Here is a 27,548-nt window from a genome sequence, read left to right as displayed (position 1 = left end):
CTCAGGAAGATTCTGAGACTATTCTAATCTGATTATTTTTCTAGTAAGCTTCCATTAACCAAACATTAATCTACTGAATTCTTTGGAAAGTTGATAGCACAATGGATGGCATATGCTGCAAGAGTTACCTGTACTTTTGCTATAAACCTTGTGTCACAAAGACTCCATGTAACTATTTTCTAATACTCCATGATCAGTTGTAATGCAAATAAATTGTACTGCCTCCCTGAAACCAAAAAAATAAAATAACTATATTGCCTTCCTGAAACATACATTAACAAACACTGTCTAACATCATCTACTGATGACAACAATGTTTCTCAACTCCTTTTCTCTGTTTTCACCAATCCATTTCCATTAAAATCTACAAAATATTGCAAAAAAACCTTCATTCCGTTGTTCATATCAATACCACAATGGAACAGCCCACAATAGGAAGATAATGTTAGAATTATTGGGGTCAGCCCATATAATAATTTCTAATAAATATTAAAGGCTTATATTGTAGAGAGGTAACCTATGTTGAGACCTATCCTTTATTAGTACTATATTACTAATAGAGGTTGAGGTGAGGGGTTTTCCCCTATATATATGCGGCTCCCACCTCTTTGGGAACACGTACAATTTAAACTGCTAATTGAGAGTAGCATTAAAATTGAAAATGCTCTCATTTAGTGAGTCTATATAAGAGTTAATGTTTTACCTCTTTCTCTTTTTATTATACTGCCGCTGTAGTTTACTCCATTCTGGCGTCGGCGTGCACTGGCAACCGGGAGAGTATGTCTCAGAAATCCTCGCTCTTGAGATCTTGCACCGGGAGAGGGTGAATAAAATTTTTAGGAAGCACTCCGCACGACTGCTCAAGTTCTTCACCACGGCTCGTCTTCCTAGTCGCTTGGGCGCTGCCCGCTGTCATTGTCAACAATTTTGGCGCGTCATCGGCAGGATCGATCGTGCCATCAACACGGTGTAACCAGTATCTTTAGCAACCTTCACCACGCAGGACCAGTACGTAAAAATCATGTTTGTCGTACTTTATTTCCTGCAGTTCCTAATTTTGAGTATAGTAGATCTAATCATATGTAGTGTTTTCGTACACATATCTAGATTATATTCTGATGATATAATCATATCAGTTTATCAATTTCTACTTATAAATTATTTATAGATTAAATTAAACTAAAAATGCCTTATATTCCATCAGATAATAGGAACAGACATTCGCTGACCTAAACGCTTTAGTAGGTCCTTCGGACTTAGTGGCTTCAAGATCTAGTGGGAATTGCACGAGTTCATCACTGATTGCATAGTTGAACATGGTTCTTGTGCCATGACGAATTAATTTGGTGGAGCGAAAAGGAGCTTGAAATGGAAGCAGCAGTTCAGCACTATTAACAGCAGCATTGCATTGTAGGAAACAGTCCTCCAATTGCTACAGTATAATGATTGGGTGGTTGGATGTTCGAGATTATTTGTTAACATTCTATATGATCTTAATAAATAAAAACCTCCCTTTTTCTGCCTTTATTTAGCTCTCAAGCATTGGGCCTGGAAGATTTTCCCTTTCAGAAAAGGACTTTGTTGTATGCATGTGTAAATCGTGCCTCTACAGTCCAGACGCCTGCTTTAGCCTGCTGTGTGCTGATCACAGTACACAACAAGGTGACTTCTGACTTGGATTTGTTGCAGTTTTTTTATGGTGCAGATTGCACCTGCATATATGGTGCAAATTGTTCACAGTGGGAAGTGCCTTTTAGATCTTGCATGATGTAAAAAAGGAAAATCTCTGTACAGGCATTTGATCCGAGCCGTTGATTGGATGATCAGGTAGTGCATTTGATTTACTATAAGCATGTGTACAAATTATCTAGGATGTGAGCCATCAATTAACCGGAGTGGGTTTTAGATCGACCAACTAATTGTAGTTCCTGACCCTGCAGATTTGACATACCATAGCTCGACCAACTAATTATAGTTCCACTAAGACCCGATATGTTTTCACAAACAAAAGCAGTAACATCTGCTAAAACAGCTCAACCAACACAACACAACTCGAAGCTGATGTGTCGATAGCTCAATGTACTACATTACTTCATTTCTGGTGCCACATCATAGCTAGTTACCATGCTCACGATGCAAGAGAAATATGCATTTCATATCTTCCAGACGGGGCACTAAAAAATCGCCTTCCCCACTGCGCTAGTGGAGCAGTGACGCAGCTGCAAATTAACTTTAAAAGAAAAGGTTAATGGAGTACTGCTCGGATTAACAATGTTTGCTCAGAATAATTTTAGCTACCTGACCTTTTGCCCGTTTCAAGATTATGGCCGTTTTCTCTCTTTTGCTAGGAGGTTATCGAGTTGTGAGCAGATGCTCTTTTATGTGGAGCTTGTTCATGTAAACTCAGGTTTCTTTCTCATGAGCTGGACAGAAAACTAGGAAGATTATTTGTTTGTTTTTTGTTTTTCTCCTTCTAATATATCTCTCGACAACTTTCTTACCGACCTTTAAAAAAAATGATATATAAATAATGCGTGCTGCATGGAAAGATGAACCAAAAAGCATGCTTTGCACGGTCGATGCATATTAAACTGATCCACTAAGGCTGCGATGTCAAATATAATCTGTCTTCTTTTTCTTTCTTGGAGATGGCCGCGGGGTAGGAAATTATTGGTAAAAGTGAAGTGAGAAATTATACATTGAGAAATGTACGGTGACAAATATTTGCAAGCAAATAAAGTGATCTAGTGGCAAGATTCGCGGACGAAGGGAGTATAAATGATGTCAATGTGTGGAAGCATTTTTTGTTGTGATGATAGAGACGTGAGGGTATAATTCTACACATCAAAATTCAAATTATGGTGCTTATGATTTATGCATACACGAGTATTTTCAATGATATTATATGTAGACTTGTGATATAGGCTTATACAGTGCAGTGTGCATACGTAGTGATGTGTGCGCGTAGACGTCATCTTGTAATCAAAAAATAAAATGATGTCACTATACGTTGTTGTGGAATGCCAACTCGAACACCACCATGTCCGGTTCAAACGGACCGTGTTCAAAAAGTCAAGACAGACCACCTCAACGCTCGACCTAATATCTCAGACCGAGTCATCATGCAAACATGAAAAATACAGTTGCTATTGAACCCACACTCTTTAGTAACAATCTAGATCAGATGGAAGCATATGCTGCAGATCATCCATCTCGTTTCATTGTCAACATTTACTCCGTTCCTTGTTCTCTAGAATATCCAACCGAGATACCTTAAAAAGTGGAGGCATCACATGATCCCTCGAGCTGAGGCTGAGCATGCCACTTGGCCCTTCTCACTGCCATCACCACCACTGCTTCAATCACAAGATCCCTTAACATTCAGACAATGAGAGAGCTGAGCAAGCAATGCAATCACATTGTCATAAATGGACATTCGAAAAGGAGGGTCCCAACAGATAAATTCGAAATCACCACTGAAATTGGTGCTTCTTCCGATAAATTTGGTGACTATTTTTATCTGTTAAAACTAAAAACTTAACTAATATTTGACATTCTTCGGTGAGAACCGGTACTCTGACTTTGCAAGAGCAAAGTCAGAGAAGAACGGTAATATATGTCAGCATTAACGTGATTTTGAAGCGGAAAATACGGTAGGAAAATACTATACCGAAAATCACTGTACAACAAAACTGTAGCGATTGGTCCGGACTTTTCATTTTAGATCGTGAGAATGGATCAAAATCAAAGTATTGTTGTTCTCAAGCGAAGTCAGAGAATGTGACCGGGAAAAAAAAGGCTAAAGGAGTGGCTGTCACCAAGCAAAAGGCTAAAGGAGAGGCCTGTGTTGTTGCGCCGCCTGCACGGTGCGTGCAACGGCTATGTGGATGGGATATTCTGCATGCGATTCCGGGATCCTGCAAAGGATGGGTGCACTTTCAGGGGTAGGGAGTGCAGGGAGCTTTACATGTGGGCACGGGTTAGTTGGGACTTGGAATATCACCTCCAAATAAGAGTTGGAATTTACCATTTTTAGGTTGAACAGTTCTTTTTGGTTTCGTTAATGTCCTTAGAACCTCCAAATAAGGTCCCATTTAGAGCTCGAGAATTTTACAGAAAACAATTCAGTCTATGTAGTAATTGAGAAAGATCTCTCGTGTTTCATACGGAGCCCAAGAATCCAAAATTACCAACTTTCAGAAAAAAGAAGTCATTTTTCTTGTTTCCGCGCACTGTGCCAGTTTTAAGCTTGTTTGGGACGAAAAACTTTTAAAAAATGGTATACATATTTAGAACTTGACCAACAGTTAAATATGGATAGACGGTAGAATGGTCAATTTTTTCCATACAATATTTCCACAGTGTTTTGAGACGCAGAGCCGAGAAGTGAGCAAGAAGTCCGTGTGGGATAAAAAGATCAAAGAGGGACATTTTCACCAGGAACAACTGTGAATTCCAGGGCAATAATGCCGTCAAAAGAGAAACAGATTTGACGGGGCACGGCGAAGAAGAACCCAATCGGCAATCGCTTCCTTGCAGTTCCATTAACCGGCCAAGTTACTGGCTAAGTATCGGCTTACCGCCATTGTTCACTTCACGCGAGGAGACGGCGAGCACGCACGGCAGGAGGAGGAAAGAAAATTCCAGAGCCCAAGCTCCTGTTCGCAGCACTCGGGGAAAAGAGAAGGCGAGATCCCAAGTGGCAGGATGGAATCCCATTAGCGCAGCGCAATTAGGCGCGCCCCCAATTAAAGAAACCAAAAAAATTGGACGCAGCAGCAGAAAGGCGACGCCTTTGCGCACCGTAGAAATTACCGGCACCACCACCACCCGAGCAGCCGCCGAACTCCCAGCAAGAAGCTCTCTTTCTCTATCTAGGCTCTGTCTGTGCCCTCTCTCCTCACGTTCTCACTGCCACTTGAAATATCAGGGCACACGCGGGCTCCGGGTTCCACTGCTCTGGGCTGTGATTTGTTGCGACTTGGTGGTGGTGGTGTGCGGCTTGGTTGTTGATTCCTTCCTAGGTTGGAGGATTTGGAGCCGTTGGAATTCAGGAGCTTGCTGGCCATGGTCGAAGATTTCGGGGATGGATTGAGGCGTGAGGGAAGAGGAGGGTAGCTTCCTCTTCTTCGGTGATCAGGTTTGGGTTCTTGGGATCGTGGGAGCAAGCATGGTGGCGGGTTGGAATTGCCACAGGTATGAATGCCATTTTAGCCAGCCTCAAATTTGGTTGCTTTCGCATTCTGCTGATTGCGCCGCCGGCCTGCCCTCCGTGCCGCCGCCAGCCGCTGCGCGTCCCACGCTCCTGCCTCGGCGACCACCAGACGCCGAACCGTTTGATCGTTTCTAAGAGCGGGCGACTGCTCAGTGGCGATGACGCTATTTTTCAGTGCCTGAAATTAGCGTTTGCTTCCGTCGACAACTCTCAGCCGTCTGATATAAAATCGACGGTCCATCTAGCTTCTCTGTTCATCTTCAACCTTGCACTGCAGCTATTTCTCCCGACCAAGTTCAGCGACTTCTTCCTTCTCGCGATGCCGTGACACCCTCCCCCACCTCCCGCCCTCCTACGACTGTCCGGCCGCCGCCCCCAGCCTCCCTCTAAATCCGGCACCCAATCCAGCGGGCGCGCCTGAAATGCAGGAAGCGTGTATAATGAATTCTAAGTTGTTCTGTCATGTCTTGAAATTTGGGTGTCCCAGGTGTTATGTGATTATGTCGTTAGCTCTTTGTAGTTCATGGAAAGAAAAACATCTGAATTCAAGTTGTGGGATTGGAGGAATTTTGCCATATTAGATTATGGTATAGGATACTAGGATTTAGTTTGGCTCCATTGTTTGTTTTTAAGAGGACGTAGCTAGCATGGAGGAGTGATAATTGGTTGAATTTTATTTTTTTGGCAGGCTTGTTTATTGGATGGGTTGTCATTTAGCTGCTTATGAGTGATTACGATGCCTAAGTCCATGCAATTTGTCGTTATCACCATTTTCTTACTAGGAAAAATCCAGTCTTACAAGCCAAGTTCTCAAATGACCTTTTTTATATTAGAGCATGGACTTTCAGATGTTTCTTTGTCCCAGTTTTGATTTGAGGTTGCCAATTTAGGCATTTTAATTTTGTTTTGTCTCAAAGGGCATTCTACTGTTCTACTGTACATCTGTTGGAGAATGAACATTTTACATGCTTATTTGTATATGTGTTTGTACCAATCGAAGCTCTAATCTTACTCTTTCTTATGGCATTTCAACTAATGATCTTTCTATATCCTATTTCCTTACATGCTGTGCAATCCACTTGTTTTTTCCTATTTATCTGTTCAATCCACTTGTTTTTTTTTCCTATTTATCTCAATAGGTTTTGTGTCAGGTTAAACTGGCTTATTGATTTTTTTGGGTGTTTTGGACTATAGTCATTTTGGTATTTTCTTACAACTATTGTCAGTGCTGCTGATTTAGCAGCATTGACTTTTGATACCTTGACTGTTAGGTAGTTGAATCATGTCATATTGTTTTTTTTCTTTGGGTGCGCAGAATGCTTATGTATAGATCTATATCTGGGCTGCTTACTCTCTTTTGTATCATGGACCTGCACTGTCTGCTGTGCTTTATTGTGAATTTGGTAGTCGCTTTGTTTCCTTTAACAAAGGAAAAGATGGTGTCTGTCATTCTTGAAAAGAGAATGGGAATTCATAAAGGCTGGCATAAAAGGCAAAAAATCCATTTCAAGCAAGCGTCCAGTCTTGTTTATTATGTGTTTATAGGTGTTATTTTGCTCATAAGCTGTGAAATGATTCTTATTTTAGATATGGTTGGTATATGTTTTCTGTTGTGCTTTATTTTTTTCTATCTTCTTTTCCCCTAAAATAACTTATTTGGCAATTTTTTTCTTGTCATTAGTTAGCAGTTTCTTGCAACTGAATAAGATTTCCTTAATCACTAGGACTGGTGATGTGATGTGTCGAAACTTAGAAAAGTATTTTCTCGAATTTTGTATATTATGAGAAAAAAGATAGCTGATTGTGATCTGCAATTTTTTTCAACATTAACATTCGATTAAGAAACTGTTTTAGCTTTTAACCATGCTTATTCACAACAAAGTCCATTCCATTTCCCTAAAAATCAAACTCCATTCCAGGAAATAGCCTAGCAAAGTAAAGCACATCAGCTATTTTCTGCTTGAATGGTGTTATTTTTGTAGTAAGATGAGCTTTTGGACTAATCTTTTTGCTGCTATGGTTGCAGGGTCTGCTGATCTTTTGCAATTGGGCTGAAAGGACCGCTCTATTCCGTGATCTCAGCTTATGCAAAGCCCTCTTTGATGAAAAGTTGTTATCTTGGTTGCTTCTTGATGAGTACTAGTCATCGGGTGGTGGCATATTCTCTTCTGTGCGATTCGGCCTAATTATGGATTTTTACCACTGACCACTTATGTCCTCTGATCATCCAAAGCATATCCACCTGTCAGTTGGTTTTCCTCTACTGGAATTACCTCCATTCTCCTTGTTTTAGGGCAAATCTCCTTTGGCAAACATAGTTCGGGGCGCGTCATCCTGTGGATCGACTATCCTGAGAATATTCCCTCATTGGATGAACTATCTGCAGCGACGATACTTCCAAATAATCTTCTCTTAGGAAATTCTCATTTAGTTTGATGGAAACTTCAGAAGGTTTCATTCCTGGTCAATTTTCGTCTGTCATGTACATCAGCTGATTTGCTGGGCAAATCTCCTTTGGCAATAACCTACCAAAAGTTCTTCTGGGCAGATCTCCTTTGTCACTAGCTTTTGCTTCAGATCTCTCTCTCTCTCTCTCTCTCTCTCTCTCTCTCTCCGGGCAAATCTCCTTTGGCACTAGCTCTAGTTTCAGATTGCTCTCTGGGCAAATCTCCTCTGGAACTAGCTTTAGCTTCAGATTACATCTGGGCAAATCTCCTTTGGCACTAGGTACTACTGTTTCTTATTTACTATTTGGGTAAATATCCTTCGGCAGTGAGTAGTAGCAGCTACGTCAAGGTTATTCTCCTTTAGCATTAACACTCAAGTGTGCTGGCTCCATGCACATAAGTTCTACCAAAATATCACTCTTGTGGTGAATTTTCAGTGGAAGACTGAATATCAAGAAGTACTCTGGAAGGTAATATGTCCATTTCTTTCAATGGGACTTTTTACGGTGCCTGCGAGCTAATGACCATGAGTTGTAGTCTAATGATCCATAATTAAAGGTACTGAAGTCATGGGACAGGTAACAAATTGAGAATAGAAGGCTAGAGAGAAATGCTTATCCAATTGTTACGTGGTTAATTTAATCATGGTCCCAAAATTGAAGGAAGATAAAGATGAATTGTTACATCAACATCAACAGAAAAGATAATCTATTAACATATAACATATTATGTAAGGTCGTAAAGGAAGCATCTCCACAAGGTTTCTCGTCATGGTTGTCATGGCCAAAGGGAAGCACAGAAGAATTAAGCATATGGAGCAACAAAAATGTCAATGATCAATAGCAGGACTAAAGTGTAAAGAGAGCAATCGTCAGTGCACCAAGGGTTTTGACAATTTGGAATAGTTAATAGTTACCTTGTTTTGAAAAAATATAGACCTAATTACACTTAAGTTAATTGAGGGTTGGTATTTGCTGGTACCTCTCAATACCTTGCAAGCACTGTAAAAAGTCTGTCTTCCAATACGTTTTTTACTCATTATGATCCTGAAGCCTCCCATTTTCTAAGAAGGTGGGTCTGCATTTAATATAATATTTCTTAACAAGGTTGTCTTATACCATACTAAAATGACCAAACGTGGTGTTGCAGGATTGGAATCATGGATTTGTTTGCAATTGACTCGGATAGTGAGTCGAACACTGGGACCAGTGACAGCGAGGACCAAGAAGAATGTGAATTCACATACATCGACCATGCTCAGAACATCCTGTCAAGTCTGGACGAGAGCATTGGCAAGATTGACAATTTTCTGACCTTTGAAAGGGGGTTTCTGCATGGGGACATCGTCTGCCCTCTTTCTGATCCCTCAGGTCAGCTGGGACGTGTGGTCGGTGTCACAATGTTTGTTGACCTGGAGACAAGCTCTAGTGACATAATAAAAGATGTCAACAGCAAGAAGCTTTCAAGAGTGAGATCCTTTGTTTCTGGTGACTACGTGGTTTTGGGACCATGGATTGGACGGGTGATCAGGGCATTTGACCTGGTTACTGTTATGTTCAGTGATGGGGCAAAATGTGAAATGCTGTTAAGGGATTCTGATGTACTGAAGCCCATTCCTCCTATCCTTTTTGAAGATGCACCTTATTTTTACTATCCAGGTCAACATGTGAGGATTATCCATCCTTCGGTTTCCAAGCCGGCAACATGGTTGTGTGGATCATGGCGGCCCAGTAGAGATGAAGGTGTTGTCTCTCACGTAGATGTTGGGTTGGTGCATGTAAACTGGATCACCTCTGTAACAAATGTTTGGGGAGATCGATCATCCAGTCCTCCAAACTTTCAGGACCCAAAGAACCTCACTTTGCTGTCATGCTTCCCTTATGCTAATTGGCAATTGGGTGACTGGTGTGCTCTTATGGCTGATGCTGATGGATGCCTCTGGATGAATCCTGGCAAGTCTTGTTTTCCTACCAAGGCCCGGATGTGCGACTCTCGCATGCACATGGATTTTGAGACTTGCGGTTCAGGATGTTCTCAAACATATGTTGTTGCCAAAACAAAGAGCATTGTTGATGTTCTGTGGCAAAATGGAAGTATATCTCTTGGTTTGGAACCCCAAACACTGGTTCCTGTGAGCACCCTTGGTGATCATGATTTTTGGCCTGGTCAATTTGTCCTAGAGAAACTGACAGTAGAGGATGCTGTTAGATGTCAGCGAACTGGGATAGTGAGAGATGTGGATGCACTTGAGCGAACTGTAAATGTAAAATGGATTGTTCCAGCAGATAGTGACACTGTCACATATGGAAGGGCCCCCACTGTGGAGACTGTGAGTGTTTATGAGCTGGTAGAGCACCCGGATTTCTCCTTCTGCACTGGTGAGGTCGTTATCAGGTCAGCTGTGAACATAGACAAGTCTGAAGCAGATCTCACAAATGGGTCATTAGCAAGCAGGGAATCATTGGTTACCTACTCTGGCTTCTTATCATGCATTGGAAATGTTCTTGGGTACAAGGGTGACGGAATTGAAGTCCAATGGGCTAATGGTGTGATATCCAAGGTAAGCTTAGCTTTAACCCTGCCACTAACTTCGTAACTGCCGATCCCAGTCATCTTTGGTTAGGCGTCTACCTTCTTAAGCTGCATTTCTTTCTTAATTCTTATCAGTTATGTTTTCCAATCTTTTTATTTTTTATTTTTGAGAGATATGGGTCTGGAAAAACTTTTGGTAACATATCTTTCTCTCTTGTCCATGTCAGGTGCAACATTTTGAAATAATTGGATTAGATAGGCTTCTGGATTGTTCACTAGAATCGATGAATGAGTATACAACTGGTGATTCAGTAAACGTGGCTGAGCAGGAAGAAATGCACCATGAGAATGCAAATGTCAGTTTCCCTTTATATCCTCCATTGTACTGATTTCAGCTTCACCTTTTTAAAATGTACCAAGTGATGACTGAACATATTTTATTCAGAATGCTCAGGAGGAGTCTACTGAAAACTGCACCGGATCCTCGTGCAAAGCCACTGCTTTTGTCTTTCCCAAGGCAGCTTTTGACTTTCTAACAAATGTGGCTGCTACTTGGTTTGGTACTCATGGTTCTCCGTCTTCAGGCTCAGTAAGTTCCATTAGTCGTTAAATAAGCCAAGTTAATTTTGCATAATTTTAAGGTGAAGTTGTTCTTTCAGGTTATGGTAGATCCTCGATATGAAATTGTGAAGACGGCAGAACTGCAGCCGTCTGCAGAAGAATTGTCAGAAGAAAATCCAATATTGGAGTTGGTGGCACAGGTTGAGAAGCCAAATCTATCTTCAGAAGATGACATTCCAAAAAGATTTGATGTAGTGACTGACTGTTCCGACCATCACTTTGTGAAGGAAAATGGCCACGAAAATGTAACGCTTTAGCTTCTGAAACTGTTACTGTCTTTTTGTTTCTTTCAAGCGGTAGCTATTGTTGCGTATACACTATTATGTGTAATGATGATTATTTATATTCTGCTAGGTTACAAGAGGTTGGGTGAAGATGGTCCAACAAGAATGGACAATCCTGCAAAATGATTTATCAGGTGTGATTTCCTGTTGTTTTGTATTCAGTCAAAATATTTTACAAGAGCGCATTTCTCATATAATGTTGGGATATTTTCTAATATGCTGATTATATGGTATGCTTTGTTTCTACAATGCAGATGGTATTCATGTAAGAGTTTATGAGGAAAGGATGGATCTTCTGAGGGCTTGCATAGTTGGGGCAGATGGAACACCTTATCATGACAATTTATTTTTCTTTGATATTTTCTTTCCTCCTGATTATCCTCATGAACCACCTGTAAGTTCTTCCGTTCTAGTTTCTATTGTTCTTGCATTTATCTTCCAGTCCACAGTGTCTCCCAGCTGAATAGTAAAGAACTCGGTGAAATTTCTTTTTCAGTCTGTTCACTATCACTCTGGTGGCCTCCGCCTGAACCCAAATTTGTATGAGTCGGGAAAAGTATGTCTCAGCCTTCTGAAGACATGGACAGGAACTGGTAATGAAGTGTGGAATCCAGAAAACTCGACTGTTCTTCAACTGTTGTTATCCCTCCAGGCCCTTGTTCTCAATGAAAAACCTTATTTCAACGAGGCGGGCTATGACAAATTTGTGGGGAAAGCTGATGGAGAGAAGAACTCCATCACTTACAATGAGAATGCTTTCCTGCTGTCATGCAAGTCCATGATGTATGTTTTACACAAGCCACCAAGGGTATGCATCAGCTCTGAAACTTTTGTACGGACCAATACTTGAACTTCTTAGTTCTTGTGCATTTATTTCCAAACAGCTTTATATGCTTCAACTGAATTGGTAGGTCTAATTAAACTAGAAATCTAAAGGACGCTTCTGAAAAAGTTAGAATGCTATGAGTCGAATATAGTGTGTAATGCGGAAATCTGTACTGATTTAGCTGAGTTCAGTTGAATCACTCAAACTTAAGAAGATATGTATTGATGGATCTGTTTCTGTCTGAATTCAGCATTTTGAGAAGTTCGTCAAGGAGCACTTCACTTGTCGCATCGCACGCATTCTGGATGCCTGCGAGGCTTATCTTGGTGGCGATCTCGTCGGACACGCACGTGACAATGCATACATATCAGAGGATGGAAGCAAGAATTGTTCAACCGGTTTCAAGATAATGCTTGCCAAGCTTCTGCCGAAGCTTGCCGTCGCCTTCTCTGAGGCTGGGATCACCGGGGGGACAGTGAACCAGTGCAAGCCTGCTCCCTACATCAGTACTGATAGTTTGTGACACTGGTATTATAGATTCGCCACGAAATTGGGACCCTTTAATGGCAATGATCGTGCGTGTATGTAGATGCTTGTGCGTTCCAAATAAAATGCTGCCTGGTGTATGTGCTACTTATGTATCTCTTGTAAATGCGAAGAATATAAGCATGATTGCTGAACTGAAATGTTGCTAGCTAAAGGCAGCTGGGGTGGCTGGGTTTGGATTGTGTTGTGAATTGAGTGTGAAAACTATGTAATGTGTGATTTGAAATGGTTTCTGTTTCTGTCTGTATAGTTGACAGAGAAGCTATATGTATATATCGACCTACTACAGTGTGAAATAAGAAGGCTTACAGTGTGAAATACAAAGGCAACGTATCAAGTACAATAAAAGGGTCCTCGCGTAATATTTTGTTCCGGAGCTCCTCTCAAACTTTCTACGTCAATCTCAAATGTGTTAGGAAGGGAAAAAACTGTTGTGACTTTTTGTCTTCTTGTCCTTTTTCATATCGATATCATCTGTTAGAATGTTCTCATTTTTGCTGCTCAATGAATTTATACGCAGGCTAAAATACCATGTACCACTAGAGTTTCTTGGTTTTGGAATCTTTCATGTTAATTAGGCGCCTAAGCCAAAAGTGATTGCACAGTTGCACATATCTCCCGGAAATACACACATATTTGGAAATTGGAATAAGAAAGAGCAACACGGAATGAACTTGGTGTTTTGTTATTTATTCCCAAACATCATCGCCTCTTCTCTCGAACAAGTGTGGGAGAGATATTAGAAAAGGCTTCTTCTTGAAATAAGTGTCAAATAAGATATAGGAAAGCAAAGTCGTTTATATTTAAGAGAGTAGGGAAAAATATATAGTTGAACATATCATACTACACCTCAATTCTTATTGTTTAATAATGAAATAAGATTATCTCAGCCTCTGCATCATACATGCACGAAGATGAGACTATACCTCAATACAACCCCTGAAAAGCTTATAGGGCCCAAACAAATTACATTTGCAGCTGGAGAAATATTGTCGCTTCATGTTCTTTTATAGAACTTTTTTTAGCTAAGTTGTCTTTAGTCAATCAATGTTGCAAGTAGCTTCTTTGGCACACTTAGCTTGCATGATAAATACCAAAGGGCAAGAATTGAAAGCTAGAACCGTGAGTGAAAACCCAAACATATTGTAATACCAAAATGTTTATAAATAAAAAGAATGTGTTGACTATGGAAACAAAATATTCGACTTTTAAATCCATAGCTCAAATAAACGATCGGAGATCATACAGGTAGATTTCATTGAGACGAATATATTTTACTATATAAACATCTATTTTAGACACTTATAATTCGTAACAAGTATAATAAATCTAAACAGTTGATTTTTTTTTATATAAAAAGGATAAAGATGCGGATGGATAGGTCACCACCCCGACCCATCCACACTCCTCCCGAGCCAACTCGGCTCACGCCGCTCTAGCAGCTCACCGCCCCGCAGCCGTACGCCGCCGACCACCACGCCACCGCATCGCCCTTCCCTGCTGCCCCTCCCCGTCGGGCCGCCACTGCCTGCCACACCGCCGCGCCGTCGCCCTCGCTGCGCGCTGTGCCGCGCCGCTGTCCCTGCAGCAGCACCGCACTGCCGCCCCTGCTGCGCTGCTGTTCCAGCCGCAGTGCGCGCCACCGTCGCCGGCCCCGTGCCGCCTCCCCACGCCAGCTGTCACGTTCCACTGCCCGCACAGCTGTGTCGTCGACCCTCGCCGCCTCGCGGTGCCATCCGCCGGGTCGATACTGCTCTACTCCCGGACCAAGAGGGTGATCATGGAGGCGGCGAAGCAGTCTCGGGAGAGCTCCTCCATCCCACTCACCTAAAGTGAAGCTTCTCTGGAGGGGTGCTGAGTTCTGGAAAGAGTGCATGGATTTCCTGCTTAGCTCGGAGTTAGCAAATGGATCCACTGGGTCAGATACAGCCAGTCAAGATGAGATCCATATCTGGAGAAGGGAGATTTTTGCGGCCACCGACAACTGAGAAGGCTACTGACATATTGTTGGAGGTGAAGCCTCCATATCACCAAGTGCAGAGAGAATTCAATCTGTACAGGAACGTATTGATAATTACTGCAATTAGCAGGAAATTATGATTCTGCGATCATCTTTCTTGGGTCCAATGCTAGCTCACTCCCGGAACTCGCAAATAAGCTGCCTCTTATAATCTGTAGAGGAGTTATTTGCTGAATTCGAGTTGCCATCAGATACAGTTAATGAAGACGAACATGGCAATCAAAGCCCTTCAATTTCGTCCGATGCATGGCTGGCATTACAAGGTCCCGTAGTGTTTCTATTGGATCAACTTGTCAATGGAAAGATGAGAACTGTGCTTAACTGTGTCTGATGAAGAAGCTATTACTGCAATGGAAGAGTTACTCCCAAAATCATTTTCCTTTTATTCAGGAATTAGTAAATGGGGTTTTGTACGCGCAAGGGCTGGGATACATACCATGCGTCCACTGACAACAAATGGATCGTTGCTACTTTTGCGTTGTTTGAATAATATAACAGAGGAGAGGAGCAACTATTCTTTTTGGTTAGTTGGTGGGCATGGTGCCAGGGGTATTTTTTTATTATGGTTTGATTGGAAAGCTGACTGCCAAAGGACTGCTACAGGAAGAGCAAAGCTCTAATGTTACTGAAGAACTGCAAGGGTGCGTGCGACGCATTTTTGCATGCATTGAGGTTAGACCTAGGGAATGCTGAAATCAAGGATGGGTTATGTTGAATCATCTCCGGCTTATGCAGTTAATTAATGATGCACATACAAATACTGTGAAGTATCCTTTGAACCATGGTGCCGATCCTGATAAAGTTGACGACAAAGGATTTATCTCTCTCTCTCTCCATATTGCAGCTGAAGAAGGTTTTAGTACTTATTGGTTTACACAATCAAGGTCATCCAATGCACCACCATCGGTAAAAGGCAATGTAGGGGTGTAGCTAATGTTATGTTTAAATTTATGTCTCATATCATTTTAGCTAATTAAAATGGAGTACACCTCATTAAGAGAAATAGCCTGCTTATTTAGATTCACACTTGGTACTTTTCGGTGGTCGATGATTACACTCATGTTGATGCGATTATGCTTGTGCTAATCCTTATCGATTCTAATACGGAGATTGTCGCTGTGAGGTTTAGTATGTCGACTGGTTGTATTTATGATTTATTCCGTAATACTTGGTGCACTTGCTTATAGATATATGATGTTGTATGCATATATATGCATCATGTTGCAATCATGCCATTTCATGAGCATTATTTATGCTTTTTGTATAAACCTGAAATCGTGATGATTACGGCGTTATGGGAATGTCTTTTAAATTTTGTTGTCATATGCGTGCATATGCATATCATACGGAGATAAAGGCCAGTCACCGTTATCATGCCGTGACTCGTACCGGTACACAGAGTTGCATGAGATGTTGGCATTGTCCAATATTAAATTCTCAAATGGAGTTGCATCATGGCATTTATGCATTCCCATACCGTTTGAAGAATGTGAAACCCTGTAGAATTGATACTATGATATATGGTCATCGTGGGTGTTCGTTTTGCAATTGCCATGTTGAGAGGTTGTACACCCTTGTTTGATTTTTTTTTTTATATAATTGTGACTTGTCTTTGCTTTAAGATATTTTGGGAGATTATATTAGCATATATTGTACTATGTGGAAGAGTAAGCTTTTGCTTTCAAAAAAGTTCTTATTTGAACTATAGGTGAGATATGTATATATTTATAGTCGTTACTTGCTGAGTTGTTGATTTCTTTTACAGGTATGCCTGGGCCTTTGATGAGCATAATGGGCTGGGGATTAGAAGCTTGCACGCACCATAATGTTAATAATCCAGTTTATGTTCACAAACTTAGTCCAGTAGTGCTGCGTTCTTACTTGTTACAAGCTTGTTTAAAAGAGATATTTATTCTCATTTGCGGTGTACAGAGTTGTATGGCGGGAGGGTGTTGTGAAGGGTTTCAGTTGCTGTTCATATCATATTTAGATGTTATATTGTCATGGTTATATTGGTTGACAGTTAAACCTCATAATACAAAGGAAGTGTTGCTGAAATTTTGAATTTAGGCTAAAATAAGCTTTAGTTGCAGTAGCAGGGCGTGACACAAATCCAGTTATATTGATTGATTTTCCTTCTTGAGTGGTGCAATGTGGTTTGAATTTTTTATCTTGCTTTTAAAAGTTTTAGAAATCTAAATCTAAATCTAAAGAAAAATGTGGCCACGAAAGAGAAGAACCCCCTTGATTTTTTCTAAGTTTGGGGTGAGGAATCAAACCAGCCGATCTACCCAGGAGAGTCCTCTAAATCAAGGTTTCAAAACTTGATTAGAAAACTTAATTTATTACATCTGAAAAGTTGATGGCCGAAGTTTTTTTAGTTGGTAGTGAAAGTTGGCAGATGGAGAGAACATGGCAAAAGAATAGGGTGACCACCGGTTGTGTATCCTGGTTACTACTTCCTATTACTCTCTATGGTTATAAATACATAATATTTTAGATAAGATTTAAAAACTTCAACCGTTAATGATTTAGATTTGAAAAAACTTAAACCGTTAATGATTTTTGAAGCATTTAGCTTCCTAACATGAAATACTTTCATTATATTATAAATTTATCAATTTACAAATATATTTTAATTAAATATAATAGTCAAAATTACACATCAAACTAGTGAGATACGTCTACTCACCTGAGATTTTTATTTTTAACTGAAAGAAGTACTTTATAATCCTAACACATGAGTAGCCTTAGATTACTGAGAAGTGGAACATGCGTGGATTTACTTTAGTGACCAGACACGCACGTGAGAAGTCGAGGGCCTGCACCTAGTGCTATTTACTGTGCTACACTGGCCCCACGTGCGAGCAGAAAGCCCCAGCCTAGGGAAAGGGCCCACTGCCCACTGAGCCTTTCTAAATTCCAAAATCCAAACTGCCTTTTCGTATTTTCTTCCCCTTCGAAAACTTATTTTCCTATAAATATTTCTCTCTCCGGTCTCCATCGCACCATCGATCCAGCTTTCCAAACCCCTCCCCACCCACCTCGCCGGAACCCTAGCGGCCTCCGGCGATCGGCGGTGATCGCATTGTCCGCCTTCGATGGCGACCCACGCCTCCAAGTGAGCCTCTCTTCCCACGCCGCCGATCTATTCGGCCGCACTCTTGGTTCCGTTTCGCTTCGGTTAATTTTGATGCGGTTTCGGTTGCTCCGGTTCCCCGTTGCAGGAGTTATCTCTGCGCGGGCAGCTCGTCGTTCGATGACCCCGATGTGGTTGAGGTGTCGCCGGCGACTGCCGCAGCCGGGGGGTGGACCTCCGGCCACCAGAAGAGGAAACGGAGCCAGGTGATTTCGAAATCGCCTTCCCCTTTGTTCACTGCACATGATTTTGCTGTTATTGTTGTTTTCGGAATTGGGAGCTATGGTGCATTTGGGTGGTCGATGCGGTTTGGTGATCGCCACCAGACTGTAGTGCGAGAAATGGTTGTGTTACCCGATCCTTATGTGACCTTCGCGTCCTGAGTAAAAGATGATGATCCCAGTCTGTGCAGAATTGAGATTATTTGTCTGTAGTCCTAGATACCTTGGCACTGGTATGGTTGATGACCTGCGATTGTTCTAGAGAACTAGTTGGTTTTGATAAGGCTTTATGGTTATCTGATTGTGGAATTGTAGTTAATAAGTTAATTGCGTGAGTCATGTTTGAATGGAACATAGCATGTGCGGGTAAACTGTTCATTTGATGATTATCTTGTTGGTGGAGTGGTAGTCAACCATGGAACCGGTTGAGTAATGAAAAATTGTGGTCTTTCTGTAGCAAAAAACTTACCAGCTCCCTGAACTAATCCCTGGGAATCCTTAACTCTTAGAAAACAATTAGGATGAAAGAGCAGAATTACATCATGGCTTAACAAACACATAGGTTTTCTAAATTCTAAACTTCCTCTTACAATATAGAAAACTATTAGGATGAAAGAGCAGAATTACATCATGACTTAACAAACGCATAAGTTTTCTAAATTCTAAACTTCCTCTTACAATATTAGCTTCTTGCTCCCCCTTGCATCTTCATCCTGTTTTGACCAGCCACCTGGTCGCCCATCCATTCACATGCATACTTTACCACTGGGCACTCGAGTTAAGGGATGCTAGATATATATCACTGCAGAAGAGTTCATTTGGAGAAATGCCGCTCCAAAATAAGCTTATAGGCTCTAGCTTTATGACACAATACGTCTCCTTAGTAAAGTGCCAGAAACACTTCAGAATGTTATGATGCCCAAGTCATGCTTGCCATTTCTCTAAATAAATTTATTGTGTATTGTTGTATGAAAGATGCTATTTTGAACTGGCATATACTTTTTTCCCTTAAAGAAATAATATATGCATTGTGCACACATCACACAACTAAGTTCCTAGGTTCCTCCTGTCAGGTCCCTTTTTTCTTTTCTGTTTCTCTGCATTGGATTCTGTTCTATAACACTTGTCAGAGGGAAAACGATGTTATCTTGAGGGCAACTTTAGTTTTCCATAGGCTCTGCGTTCTACTAGTTAGCCTCCAATATCCAATTCCCTACACAGGGATAGCAGAACTCTTCTTTAGGTTTCTGTTATTTTGTACCTTTTTGTTTTATATGCAAACGAATAGGCATTCTGTCATAGACATAGACATATAAATGGTGAGGTCGACATAGTAACAAATTGATGAGTGATTACAATGGAATTGTCAAGTGCATATCTTAGGTGCAGTTCAGAGCTGTTGGATTGTTCCCTTTTATGTTCTCATCTCTGTGTTTAGATGGTTAGAACTATTTCCATTATGTTTGGCATTGAAGTTCTGCCCTTTATGTACACAGTGAATATCAAAATTATTATAAATGCTACTACTTTGACATATCATTCTTTAGCATTTTGATACGGTAAATAAACAATTTCGGAGCTCCTTGCATGTTATAATTATATTGTATCAAAAGAGTGTTCATTGCAGAACCAAAATTGCAGTTCATCTTCTTCTGAATTTTTTACATATTGAAACAATAGGTTGTTCCTCATGAAGTAATTGAAATTGATGATGATGATCCTGATGGAGTTTTAATTATTGGTGATAAAGAACCAATTGACAAGAATAAGCAAACTGCTGTATACCCTATAGATTGGCCAAAGCATGCCAAGGTAAATTCCCTCATAATCTTTCCCTTCTTCATATTATTTGCTCGTGTACCATGTCAACCTCTTGACATTTTTTTTTGGCGGAAACAAATACAGAGTAGTTTGATTCATGACATTCCTGGCCCAAGCACATATGCTCCAAAATATACAGATCCATGGGTTGACCTGAAAATATTTCAAGATGACACAGTTTACAACTATTCTGATGACTACCCTCATGAGGGATTTGAAGAAGACTATGCTTATGATGAAGATGAGTATGGCGACAATGGTTATGATGCTTCACTTGTCGAAAGTGAGTATAACTATAGTTTGTCTGTGAAGTTCGATAACTTGGATATTCCACCTGGTGTGGAGGCTTCTTTACCGTGGCTGCAGAAGAATGCTATTGAGATTGCAAATAAGAGAAAACCCACTAAGATCATGGATGATAAAATTGATGAAAAATACAAGGCATTTAAGCAATTTGATACTGTTTATGATCATAGTGATCATTATTATTCAAAGCCAGAGTTAAGAAAGGTTCAGGTGCTGAAAAAGGTAATGGTTTTTACCATGCCCTCTCTATCCTTTGTTGTCTTAGTTGAGTTCAGAATGTAACTTTTCGTTTCAACAGCCATCAAAAGATTGGGCAAAACGTATTCAACATGAGTGGAAAGTCCTAGAGAAAGATTTGCCAGGTGGGTAGCTAGTGCTTCTTATACTCTAATTTTATAGATATTGGTCTGGTATAGTTTTTTATATTATTATCATTGTTGATGCCATCATGCCTCTGTTAGTCGGAATGCCTTTTTTCTTGAAGACATTTCCTTACTGTTTTTAGAACTTAGACGGCACTATATTCATAAGAGCCTTTAATGATTATAATTTGGCCTTTTCTTCAAATTGACTAGATACTATATTTGTGAGGGCATATGAGGATAGAATGGACCTGCTTAGAGCTGTCATTATGGGACCATCTGGCACTCCGTACCATGACGGGCTCTTCTTCTTTGACATTTACTTCCCTCCTCAGTATCCAAATGTACCACCAGTAAGATTTCCTTGACTTAAGCAGTTTATCTCCATCAATTATTTTCCTTCTTTCTTCAATCTGCTTTAAGGATCATGTGATGATTAGTTGATTATATGCAGATGGTGAATTACCATGCTGGTGGGTTGCGGCTTAATCCAAACTTGTATGCTTGTGGGAAGGTGTGCCTTAGCCTCTTAAACACCTGGTCTGGCAGTGGATGTGAGATGTGGAATCCATCCAATTCAACCATGCTGCAGGTCCTGGTCTCCATTCAGGCTTTGGTTTTGAATGCCAAACCTTATTTCAATGAGCCTGGTTATGCTATGCATGCTAATACACCTCATGGGGAGAAGAAATCCCTGGCATATAATGAAAATACATTCCTGCTATCCTGCAGGACGATGCTGTATTCTCTTCGAAATCCACCGAAGGTATGCCTCTATTCTTATCCTAGTTATTGGAAGAGTACTTGTTTCTGTAATAGTACGGAGCTTTTGGGAAACCATTCTAACCATGGCAAATTGGTAACTGCCATTTGAGTATGGGACTCCAACATGATGATTGAATTCGTAGTACCTTTCTGTGATGAAACTATTTTTGTTTAGCCATCTATCCTTTCATATATAAAGTTCCTGCAAACTTTATGTGGATGTACTTTCTGCAGCATTTTGAGGACTTCGTTGCTGGCCATTTCCGAAAGTATGGGTGCAACATCCTTGTTGCTTGCAGAGCCTACCTGGACGGTGCCCAGGTTGGATGTCTTGTTGGGGATGGAGTGCAGGATGTCGACGAGGGTGACAAGAGCTGCTCAGTGAGGTTTAAGCAATCACTGAAGATATTGTTTGAGAAACTTCTGATGGAATTCACTGTGAAGGGTGCAGACTGACAAATTCCTTACTGAAAAAGCGAGACCTGGATCGTCTGCAGCGACAGCGGACACCACATTGAGGCTATGAGGCAGATTCAGCATGTGCTGACTAATAATATTGCCATTCAAGGGTTTCAAGATGGTCGAGCTACTGCTCCTATCTTTAGTTGGATAAGGGCCGCAACAATTTATGCTGGAGCATCTAACCGTTTTCTGTAGGTAGTCTATGTAAATATATCCCTGTCTAGCTCTTCCTGTAAAACATAACATATTCATGCATTTAGGGACAATATTTTACCATAGCTATGGCCCATAAGGGTGGGTATTTATCTGCGGAGCCCTCGTCCACAGCTTGTGTGCATATATGGTTGGTGTCTCCATTTGAATATCTAAACGAGGTTTTGTCAGGTGATCCCTGCCTTGTTCTTGGGATCTCAGGCCCAGAGTATCTGCTGGTATTTGTCTGTCCATTATTATAGTCATGATTGTGATCCATTAGTTTCTCCAGTAGACTATGATGCTTTGGTATACTCGCCTGCGGCCTGTCTACGATCCCTTGGAGTTTGCAGCTTTGGATGCTTCCATCCATTCTGAAGTACCTCCATCTGTGCTGTCTGGTACGAGTGAACCCTGGAGGTACTGGCTGACAAGGTATTCTGGCCAATCTTCAGAACAGAAAACATTTTGAAGTGTTTTTCCAAATCCCAACATTCTAAACTTGGCACAAGATTACTCGTAAAACATAAAGCAGTCTCAACTTGGAGAGCGTGGCTTGGTTTCTTGTCGCCCTGCCGTCCAGGTCCAGTGTGTGGGCAGCGGCACGCACGCTACCGATTCTTCTCTCGGTTTGACGCCGGAGCAGTGCCCGGCAGCTCATCGTCTACGCAATCTTTGCCTCCTGCTCCGACCTTGCCTTTCGCAAATGTTCATCATATTGGCTAATAATCTTAGTCTCGTTTGGAACTGAGAATTGTCAATTGTCCTATGGCATTGTGAATTTTCGTGGGAACTGAACCATTTCCTGTAATAAAACTACAACGCTCCGTCTCAATTGTATATCACGGAAAATGCACACACGCACCATGCCTTTTTTTTCCTCAAATGCGCGAGCGGTGTCGACGGATCAGAACTACTACCGCCGTCAACTTATTGTCACCGAGTACAGACACACACCAACAAACATGATCACTCGCTCGCATCCAATGGGAAGAAGAGAGAGAGGAATTCCCATCCAACCTATAGCTCAGGTCTGTTTATCAGAATTCTAGCTTAATTTTTTTTAAAGTAGAATATTCTTACACCCTATTTGACAAGCTTCAGCTCCCAACGGATCTTGTGTTTATAAGCTAAGATAAAATAATTTAGAATTTTTTTAAAATAATATTATTTTATCGAAAAATCATAAAAAATAATAAGCAAGATTCGATATTTGTATAAATAGGTATATGTCAGCACGCAGAGTGCTGACAGGTCTCTAGCCAGCACTCCGTATGCCGATATACTACGTGGCGTGCGCCTTAGGTCCTATCAACACTCCGCGTGTCGACATGTCCTTTGTCCCGTAAATGATATTTAAAAAAAATCATAAATTTTTCATATTATTTTGGATGGAGATAATCTTTATATGAAAATTGTATATATCGACGATGTCTATAACTTCGTAATTGAATACTTTTCCATTTGAATCTGTTTAGATAAAAAAAAATTGGCTAGAAATTCCAGATATAGTTTTTTCATATGAAATTTATAACTATTTTTGGGCATAAAAAGATGTAAATGGAAAAGTATTCAATTACAAAGTTGTAGATATCATCAATATGCACATTTTCATATAAAAATAATTTTCATCTGATATTATATAAAAAGTTATGATTTTTTTTCAAATATCATATGCAAGACAGAATTTATTGCACATGGAATACTGATAGACTCTAGGACCCACTGTCACGTAGCATGTTGGTTGGCACTCCACATACCAACATTTATCTATTTATACAAATATTAGATTTTATATATTGTTTTTATAATTTTCTACTAAAATATTATTATTTCAAAAAATTCTCAAGTCTCTATTTTGTACTAAAATGAAAATAAAATGATACCTACGACTCTATTTTGTACTAAAATGAAAATAAATTTTTAAATCTAAAAATATTTAGCTCTAATTTTTTAAAATATATTTAAATGAGTCATCTTAATTATACTCAGACTACACATAAATACTAAACCAACTTTATATTGAATTATAAATACTAGATCATAGATGAAATTGGGAGCCGAAGCTCCAGCGTCTTAAACCCCAAAGTCAAGGTAGCCCATCGTCCCCTTCCCCAAAACCAGACGGGAGAGGGGAGGAGAGATCTCATCTCACTCCCAACTACCTCTCCGCCTCCCAGATGGCGCCACCGCCCGCTAACCCTAGCCACCATCCACTCCTCGTCCTCCCCGTTCTCCTCCTGCTTCTGATCCCCGCCGCCGCCGCCGCCGCGGCGACCCCTTTGTCCACCTTCTCCTACTCCCGCCACTGCCCCGCCCTTCCCGCCTCGCCAGACCTCCCCGCCGGCGACGGCTCCGCCCGCGACGCCCAGCTCCCCTACCTCCAGCTCTCCACCGGCTACTTCACCGGCGGCGGGGCCCGCCTCTTCGGCTCCGAGCCCTCGTCCCTGCCGCGCTCCTTCTCCTTCCTCCCATCCTCCGTCCTCCGCACCACCAACGCATCGCTCCTCCACGTCTCCGCCACGCTCACCGTCTCCGGCGGCCGCCGCAGCCTGTTCCGTGACCGCGGAGGCCGCAACCTCTTCGAGTACGACGGTCAGGCGGACCGCTTCCGCCCGCGCCTCCCGCACTTCGTCAGTAGCCGCGGCTCCGTCACCTTCGGCCTGGAGGGTTTCTACTCGACCGCCTCCGGCGAGCTCTGCATGGTCGGCACCGGCACCGGCCGCGCGGCCGACGGCTCGCCCGTGCACTTCCTCCCCGTCGTGCTCCGCGCCGGCTTCCCTGGCCCCGCCAACCTCACGCGGCCCTTCGTCACCGGCCGCCTCGAGAGCGTTGACACCCTCAGCCCCATCGAGCCGGTCTCGCTCGTCGCCTACGCCGAGGAGGGCTATGCGTACGCGGAGAGCGCTTCCTGCCCCCCGCCGCCCGCCGGTAGGCTCGATGCGCTCCAGGTGTTCGAGGGTAGGAACTTCTCGTGCGCCCATCTCAATTCGATGCTGAAAACGCCGTTCAGGTTGACCTACGGGAGCAGCAGCCATTCGACCGCCTCCTCGATGGGGCTTCACCAAAGGTACATGTATGTCAACCGGATGCACTGCACGGACGATGGTGCTGTCCGTGCGTATGTGGTGTTCACGAACCAGACGGAGGCTTCAAATTATTACTTCATACTTGGCAAGAAGGCGGTTGTAGCGGAGGGATTCTGGGATGAGAAGAGGAGCCGCCTTTGCCTCAAAGGGTGTCATGTGATGAACCCAGGACCATCCCGTGCGGATTTGGCGGTGGGCGATTGTGGGATTGGGATGAGCTTCTGGTTCCCGTCAGTGTGGTCGATACAGCAACGCAGCTTTGCTGCAGGGTTGATCTGGAATGCGAGCCTGAAGAGTGGTGAGGCCATTGCTGCAGGTTCTAGTGCAGTTACTCCGAACTTTAGGGGCAATCTTGCTGGTTTGAAGTATAATTACACTAAGGTTGATGAGGCAAAGAAGTATTATGAAGAGCATGGATTGAACAAGAAGAAGAAAGGAAAGTTTCCAGATAGCAATTCATACCGGGACTTAGTGTTCCGGTTCTACGTGCAGAAAGGAGGGGGTTCTGGATATGCATCTCCGGTCACAATTGGGTCAATGTTGTTTGATGGTAACTCTTTGGTGGCTCCAGATCCATTCTCTCATCATGCAACAGCCGAGATGCAGCAGAGGCTGATTAATGTCAGCTACGACATTTACTATGTTGGGAACTGGTCACTAGAATCATTCCATCGTCGACATATCTCTGCGGAGGGTGTTTATGATACTAAGACAGGCTCCCTTTGCATGATCGCTTGTCGAGAGGTTAATGTGTCATCAGACTGCGAAATTCTGGTAACTGCTCAGTTTTCTTCTTTGGATGCAAAAGTAACACAGCATGTTAAGGGGACAATCAAAAGCTTGAGGAAGAAGACTCACCCTCTTTTCTTTGAAACTCTGGACATTGCTTCATATGGGTTGTACATAGACCAAGTGGATGAATCAATATGGAGAATGGACTTGGAAAGCACCATGGCCTTGATCTCTATGACACTAGCATGTGTCTTCATTGCTGTGCAGCTGTTTCATGTCAAGAAGGTCCCTGAAGCGCTTCCTGCCATGTCGATCACCATGCTTGTTGTTCTGGCTTTGGGCTACATGATCCCTCTTGTGCTGAACTTTGAAGCTCTCTTCAAGAACAGCAACAAACAGACTGTTCCGCTTTCAGGTGGCGGATGGCTTGAGGTGAATGAAGTTATGGTGCGAATCATTACCATGATAACCTTTCTGCTGCAGCTGCGGCTTCTTCAGTTAGCATGGTCTGCGCGCTCTGGGGATGGAAGCAAAGCTGAGTCATGGGCTGCTGAGAGGAAAGTGCTCTGGATATGCTTGTCATTGTACCTCATTGGGGGAGTTATAGTATGGGTTGTTCACATGAGATTTAACCATGGCCGAAGGATGCTAAGACAGGTTGTCCACATCACTCCAGTTGGACATGCATTCTGGGAGGACCTTGTGTCTTATGGTGGATTAATACTCGACGGTTTCTTGCTCCCTCAGGTTATCCTAAATGTATTCTCAGGTTCCAAAGTTAGAGCCCTTTCCCCTGGGTTTTACATTGGAAGCACCATAATCCGTGCACTGCCTCATGTGTATGATGTGTTCAGGGCTCAGAATTTTGTGCCCAGCTTGAGACCATCTTACATGTATGCAAGCCCTCGTGATGATCTCTTCAGCCTCGCATGGGACATCGTTATTCCTTGTGGAGCAGTACTACTGTCGGTGCTTCTGTTCTTCCAGCAGCGGCTTGGAGGTGCCTTCTTCCTTTGTTCAAAGAACAGGAAGCCGAGTGAATATGAAATGGTTTCCACCGTCAGCTCTTAACAAAAACTGAGTGAATATGAAATGGTTCCCACAGTCAAGCTCTTAGCAAAGCCTTGCATCAATGTTGCGAGAGAAAGGTAGAGGAGATTTTACTTGTAGACTAAGAAATACTTGTTTCTTTCCCTGATCAATGTTTGTTTCGCAAACGTGCTTGTTTTAAGCAGAAGTCACATGCATGTATACGAAAGAAGATATTCATATTGGCAAGGTGCGGATCTTGGTTTACGATGCTCAGTTAGTTAATTCCCTTTCGTGTGTTGCTAATTACTTTGCAGTATTTTCATGTGTTGACTTGACATCTCTGTGTCACGGGTGGTAACCTTATTCTTGTGCATCGGCCCAAGTGGGTTTTTATTGCTATTTTCTCGAAATCCACTTCGGTTTTTGGTCCAAGCTTGCATTTTGCATTCCATCACTGTTTTCCTGTGTATAATAAGGTCGATGAGTTGAGCTGATCACAAAGAGTGAATGCACCTCGTGTGGAAAAACCACCTATATCATAAGAACATGTGATTGTGAAGGAGTTCAATTCCCGTGAAGTTATGATGGAAATGTCGTTCTTTTTCTTTTAACCCCGCTTGCGTATGGTGATTCAATGGTCCTTGTTACAAGCCACTTGATGCATACTCGGTTCATAGCTGTATATTGCTTTGCTATCGTTGTTGCACTGGTGTGACTGGAATTCCCAAACAATTTCGTGCGCATGAGAACGCTCGGGTCAAATATAAATGTTGCCAAACGCTGGAGGATTTTGATGAGAATTTCAATGTTGGCACGGTCGAAGACCATGGGAAAGGGAAGGCGTAGGTTCGACCGGCGAGCAAGATAATGCAACTGTCATGTTCTGTTGGGCTCATAGGCAGTAGGTTGATCAATTACGAGGAACCCGATTGGCAG

The 27,548-nt window shown here is 42.0% G+C and overlaps 1 protein-coding gene and 2 pseudogenes across 1 annotated transcript; all 3 read left to right on the top strand.

Moving 5' to 3' along the window:
* Nucleotides 1–8,789: 8,789 nt before the first annotated feature.
* On the top strand, nt 8,790–12,744 carry LOC133884823 (probable ubiquitin-conjugating enzyme E2 24). The gene is given in 9 exon segments (XM_062324390.1): nt 8,790–8,811; nt 8,814–10,222; nt 10,422–10,550; nt 10,640–10,783; nt 10,854–11,060; nt 11,170–11,233; nt 11,354–11,493; nt 11,596–11,907; nt 12,176–12,744. Coding segments are annotated over 9 exon segments (2,700 nt in total). The 3' UTR covers nt 12,449–12,744.
* Nucleotides 12,745–14,376: 1,632 nt separating this feature from the next.
* Nucleotides 14,377–16,549, top strand: LOC133884175 (uncharacterized; annotated as a pseudogene).
* An 876-nt stretch (nt 16,550–17,425) lies between these two features.
* On the top strand, nt 17,426–26,898 carry LOC133884174 (uncharacterized; annotated as a pseudogene).
* The last annotated feature ends 650 nt before the right edge of the window (nt 26,899–27,548 follow it).

Source organism: Phragmites australis, chromosome 11 (assembly GCF_958298935.1).
Source record: "Phragmites australis chromosome 11, lpPhrAust1.1, whole genome shotgun sequence".
NCBI lineage: Eukaryota > Viridiplantae > Streptophyta > Magnoliopsida > Poales > Poaceae > Phragmites > Phragmites australis.
The sequence above is the reverse complement of the archived record's forward strand: the minus strand, read 5'-3'. Positions and strand labels throughout refer to the sequence as shown.